We start from the raw sequence: 6,354 nt of genomic DNA, 5'->3' as shown, positions 1-6,354 counted from the left end.
CGTAGGTCTGATTTCCTCTTCGATGGAGGGTATGTAGGAGCAAGAGCCCCGCTTTTGTCGACCTCAAAAATTAAAAAGAAATAAAAGTTTAAATAAATAATTTCACACAATTCTAATTTAAGGTTGTTATCCTTTGGGATAAACGTGAGAGGTGCTAATACTTTCCTCAAACGTAAATACAACTCCCGAATCTGGAATATTCTTCATGACCGGTTTCCTTCGGTTTTTCCGACGTTTTCCACAAATAAACGTTGGTGGCGACTCCGCGCATTTTCCTCCTATGGGAGACGTACCTTTGAGCCTCGCCTCACTCGCCTGCAAAAGGGTAGGTTGCGACAGTTATTTTGTTACCCTAACACCTAGTAGTGGTATTAAATATAATAGGTTATTGACACTATTCTACTATGGTACACATTGGCACAATGTTAAATTTATAAGAAAATTTTGAGTATGTTTTGTAGTTGCAGCATAGTCTAATCTTCCATATCCAATAAGATTTTTTTTCTTGCTACGGATGTGATATTAGGTATAGTGTGGTAGTGAAAAAGTGCATGTTTAGGAAAGTTCTAGCTAAGAAAGATTTGGAGTGTGTTTGGTAAGGCACTCGAGCAGCTTATAAGCTCCTTTGACTAGTTTATAAGCCAGTTTGACCAAATTAGTTTTGTTTGGCACATGAGCTTATTTTTGTAGCTTCTTGCTTATTTGATAAGCTACTTTAGCTTATAAAAATAATCTAGCATATTATGTTTGATAAAACTAGCTTATAAGCTATATAAGCTAGGAGTTGAAAAATTGGAAGCTATTATAAGCTAGTTGATTTAATTAAAGTGTTTGGTAAGACTAGCTCATTAGTTAACTAATAAATGTCAAATGACATAAAAAAAACATATTTAATATTTTTAATATTTGAATTTGTTTGTAATAACTTATCATCTAAAAAGTAAGATAATAATTTTTTTAAAATTTTGTATTATAAAAAAATGGTAAGATTAAATTTATCATCTTAAATTATTTAAATAATTCAACAAACAATTATAAAGTTGATATGATTCAAAGAAATTTCAACCTTAAGAAATAATGTAATGGTGACAATTGATGAGTTGACTATCATGTGAGTCATGTGTGTGTAAGAACTCAAAATTAGATACAAGATTTTTGTTAGACAACGAACAAACGAGGATTTTTAAATTGAATAAAAGGATAAAACAAAATTTTAAATAAAATAATAAAGATAAAATTGAGAAGTAAAAAAAAAGATAATAACTTAAGCTAATTTAATTTATTTTTCATAAGCTACTTTAAATAGTTTATCAAAATAAGCTTGCGTACAAAACAAGCTTATTTTAATAAAAAAAAGCTTATAAGCTAGTCAACATAATTCATAAGCTTCTTTAATAGGCTTACCAAAACTTTTCTCCTTGTTAATTTACTTGAGATTTTTTTAACCTTTTTTAATCAAGTAATTAATTATATCTGATCATTTTTTGTCATTTTACATTTACCAACTAATCAGATAATCTTACTAACACTTTTAATTTATTCAGCTAGCTTATAAGTTTTTAGCTTTTGGCTAGCTTATAAATTTTCAGCTTTTGACTACGTTATAAGATTCTGCTAGCTTATAAGCTAGTTTTACCAAACATTTTTATAATATCCGTTACTATTCATGGTTGAAATTGTGTAGGTCAGTTTAGATGTAAAATTATTTGGTGCAAAACCATGGTTTCAAAATTTGAGTTTGAAAAGTTCAAAAGGAGTCATTTCTGCATATGGAAATTGAAGATAAGGAAACTTGAGAGACAACTATCTAGATGCGATTGAAGGCAGACCCACAAATACTACCACTGATGAAAAGGGACAAAGATGGATGACAATGTTGTTTACCAATTATCACCTAGCAATTGAAAGTTCAATTTTGTCTAGTATTGCGAAAAAGAAGTCTGCAAAGGAGATTTGAGATGCTCATCGAATTGTATAAGGTTAAGTCACTTTACACCAGAATATTCTTAAAGAGAAAACTTTACACTTTGAATGAGTGAGTCCACATCTATGGTGAATCTCATCAATAATATGAAAACTTTATTTGCTTAGCTTACATCATCTGAATTTAACATAGTAGAAAATTAACATGTGAAGCTGCTATATAGAGCTTATCAGATTCGTATGATCAACTCACCATCAACATATCAAATAATAGTATCGTCAACTGTTTATCCTTTGATGATGTTGCTGTGCCTATTCTTGAAGAAGAAATTAAGTGAAAGAATATGGAAGAGAGATTGGAAAATTCAAAGCAATTAGAGGCCTTAACGATGACAATAGGCAAATCAACAAAACATGGTTCTAGATGTGAAGGAAAAATCTCGATTACTGCAATTGTGGCATGAGATGAAAGGGCACTTGAAGAAAGATTGTTGGCTCAACATTAATCTCTCTGAAAAACATGGCTTAACGATGATCATTTTTAATCTTTTATTTATTTTAATTCGTCAACATTAATCTCTCAGAAAAACTAATTTTGTCTATTTTTATATTGATGAATAAAATAAGCAAGGGACTAGAAATGGTAAAAAAAGGTTTATGGGGATTAAAAAACAGATGGATTAGAAACTTTAAAAGAAAAAGAAATAAAAATCTCTTCTAAGAATTTAGTCGGAGTGCAGGGGAGCCACTAGAAACGACGCCGTTTAGTTTCCGTGGGACATTTTGCATTCGCCAACCCAACACGCGACGCCCCCAACGGCTAGTTCCCGCATCATCATGTTACCGTTCAGCACAACACCCAACATTCAAAACACATCATTACAAGATTTAACAAACACCACTTCCATTATTATTGTTCCGCAAAATCCACTTTCTTCGTTCCAAATTTGGAGCTTGCAGGCATTGCTTTGAGCATCTCGTTTTGTTGGTCCCAATATTAAAAACAAATCATTGCTCCCTTGTGATTTGTTTCATCCAGAATCTTCACAAAAACACCATTTATATATATATTTGTAGGCAAAATTTGAGTTCCTTGTTAGGAAAATGGTGTATTCGAAGGCACCCACAGCGTACTACTCGACCCTGCACGACTCAATATCTTCTCTGTGCAAGACCATTTTACCCTTCGGCCTCAAGAAACATCGGTGTCTCGTTTCCGCAGAGCAGAAGCTGTGGCAGCTTCAATCCGACAACCTCAAATGGCAGCGAGATTCTCTCTATCAGATGCTGAATTTGGTGGCTCTTCACAGAGATGACATTCTTTCTGAAGCTGAGGTTTCGGCTTTCAGGACCCATTTGCTCGAAACCCTTCTTGCTTCTCCCCCTCCGCACCAGGATCATGCCCTCATCATCAAAGATAAGCTTATGTTTCTGCAGGTTAGTAGTTACTGCTAATTTTGCCAACATTCTAGTTCAATTGGCTTTGGCTCAAGCCTTCGAGATTCTGTTGCCTAGAGACTAGAGTGATTATATTTCTTTAGTAAAATGAAGGATCCTGGCACCAAGGATTCTAGTTGAGTTAGTTGAGTAATATCCGTGACTTATTATAAACTTTTTGGTAAATGAGTTGGATTGTTAGGGATTAAAAATGAAGGATCCTATTAATGAATGTTGTTAAATATTTTCAATTACTTAAAATAAATATTTTTGGTATAATGAATACTTTTTTGTTTTACATATACATTTAATTTTTATATATCTAGCAGATGTCCTAACGCTTTATTTTGATTGACAGAAAAAGGCTATATTGAACATAATAGGATAGAATTAAGGTTGTCAATTGTGATCATGGTTTCGATTGTGGTTTTATTGTAATCCTTAGTGTTTGCAAATAATTGTAAATAGATGAGTTGATGGCCCCGATCTCAATTGTATCTGCCTTTTCGTTGCAATATTTGATGTTGTGAAAAATTACAAACAAATGTTTCTGATTAGCCCAATTGTAGCATAGGCTCTACCTTGAATTTGCTACTAAGATCACAGTTATAGAACATTTTTAAAAAAATTTGGATAGATTATTAATAATAAGTTCCATTTTTGAATTGCTTAGTTGGAATTGAAACGTGACATGATTGCTTAATTATTGACACAAGTTATTATTTTCCTAAGATGAATTTCCCTTGTTGGTATGTTGGTGCCAGGAACTTCTTAATGCAAAGTGCATTTCGGAAGGGGAGTACCACTCTTCAAGAAGGCCTTTGCTTGTGAGACTTGCAGTTCAAGGAGGTGAGATTGAAGGCAGGGATGTGATCATTGCAGGGTCAAAAGACACCAAGCAAGATTCGGAGGAAGAATGGTCAGAGATAGACTTGAAGGATGAGCAGTGCTTGGTGAACAAAGAGAACTCAAATTCCAAGAAGACATCAAAACAGGCAAGGAAGCAGGTTGTTAAAGGAGCAACCTCGGTTTTCGGCTTTGGCTCTTCTTACAAGCCTAGCAAAAACTCGACGGAGAGGAGCATATTCAATTCACCCTCTTTACACAAGCACTCAGCACAATCAAAAATGTCTTCTCCATCTATCTATGCACAAAGTGAATTGAGGCATTCTAAGGAAAACAACCCCTTCTGGGATGGGCCGGAGAAGATGAAGAGGAAACCATTTAGAGCTCTATTTCATAGGGATAAGAATAAGAAAGAGGGGAATGGTGGTGGAGACGGTCTTGAAGCAGCAGAGAAATCAGCTAATAAACAATGGGGGTTTGATGGGTTGAGGAAATGGAAGAAAAGTGACACAGATGATGACACAGTTCCTTTGTCTCTAAATGAGAGGTCTGATAGTGTGGCATACTTGCCTTCCTATCAGCTTTCTTCAACAATTCCATATGGTGAGCTTTCAATGAAGAACAAGTTGCACTCTGGTCTATCACCATCTGATTTTTCCATGGATGATAAGGTTTGAGATACTTCCTTTGTTTTTAAACTGCAAATTACATTTTCTTTTGGAAGTGCTAATTTTGAACATTGAGCCAATTTTGTTTATGAATAAAGAAGGAGCTGTCTAGAACCCCTACAGAAATGAGGAGCACAAACACAAATCTCAACTTCTCGTATGTCATTTTCCATGTTTGATATACTTCTGCATAATTATTGTTAACTCTGTTACTTAGAAATGTCATTATTGCTTACTATTTATTGTATATAACAGGAGGGATCAGAAGCAAGCAAATTCTACCAAACTTCCAGATTACTACAAGGCCGAGTTAGAAAGTGACTTTCCCAAGTGAGTCCACATAAAAGATCTTATATTTGTATCTTGTTGTTGACCCCCCTATGATATGACGTGCTTAAGCTGTTTGGAAATTAGAATGATTAATGTGGCTGCAGCTGAATTTTATTTTATTTTTCATTATTCATAAACATACTGACATACTTTATAACGTTGGATAACTTAGCACTAGAATCTATTCTTATCTGTTCCAAAAGTTGTAAGTTTAACTAATAGGGTCCTTTCTTATTTTGTCTATGTATTGAAGGCCATTGGATGTGGTGAAGAAACAATTTAAAGACAGTGTTGGAGAATTTGAAAATATGCACAATGATGCAGAAAACTCAATGGGGTGGACAACATTTGAAGACGAGGAAAACCTTCACCCAAATCTTTTTGTTCATCAAGAAAAATCATTGCGCAAGCAGTAAGGATGAGCTCATAGAGTAAGGATGAGCTCCTCTAGGGAGTGGAGGAGTTCAAAGAAAAGGAATCCTCCTTGCCTGTTCTTAAAAGTACTGGTGGTTACTATTTTGAGTTATTTATGCAATGTATGTATTTATATCATAATGTGGTCTCCTAAGAAGAGTATAGCAAATATATATTGTTTAAATACTTGTAATTTCTAAATAATGTTTGAATTATCTAAACAATATTTATATTTATGTCGGCAAAAATCAGTTCATTTAATATTTTAATAGAAAAGCAGTCACTTAATTCGATGTTGAAAATTTTATCAGCAAACCCAAACCACCATATCCATGTTCAGAGTTAATAATCATCTTGTTCGTTTGCATCTTCCCCTTCATGTTCGCTTGCTGATATTTATTTGCAATGGTATTTAGTCTTTATTCTCATAACCAGTACTCCAGTAATCCCCCTGCACGGAGTGTGCTTTGGTTTATAACAAACATTTTTACCAAGTTGAGTTACTGAATATGCAGTTGAGGACTAATGGGAACATGCTTTTTTAAGCAATATGATTTGAGTACTAACAATGGGAAATTTCAATATTTAGAACTAAAACGTAAAAGCGAGAAACCACCCCGATCGATGATAATATCTTTAATTCTAAAAATAACATCTATAAATAAGATGATATATTCTTTTTAAATTTAAAAAATATCCTAAAGTTTTAAAATTACAAATTTAAATTATTTTCAGC

General features: G+C 33.6%; 1 protein-coding gene across 1 annotated transcript; it reads left to right on the top strand.

The window, feature by feature from the left end:
- Positions 1–2,750: 2,750 nt before the first annotated feature.
- Positions 2,751–5,991, top strand: LOC100814752 (uncharacterized). The gene is made up of 5 exons (XM_003546552.5): positions 2,751–3,360; positions 4,125–4,877; positions 4,973–5,031; positions 5,130–5,204; positions 5,458–5,991. Exons 1-5 carry the CDS (start codon positions 3,028–3,030, stop codon positions 5,618–5,620), a joined length of 1,383 nt encoding a protein of 460 aa, XP_003546600.2. The 5' UTR covers positions 2,751–3,027; the 3' UTR covers positions 5,621–5,991.
- Positions 5,992–6,354: the final 363 nt, after the last annotated feature.

Source organism: Glycine max, chromosome 15 (assembly GCF_000004515.6).
Source record: "Glycine max cultivar Williams 82 chromosome 15, Glycine_max_v4.0, whole genome shotgun sequence".
NCBI classification, from domain to species: Eukaryota; Viridiplantae; Streptophyta; class Magnoliopsida; order Fabales; family Fabaceae; genus Glycine; species Glycine max.
Note: the sequence above shows the minus strand (reverse complement) of the source record. Positions and strands in the feature narration are given on the sequence as shown.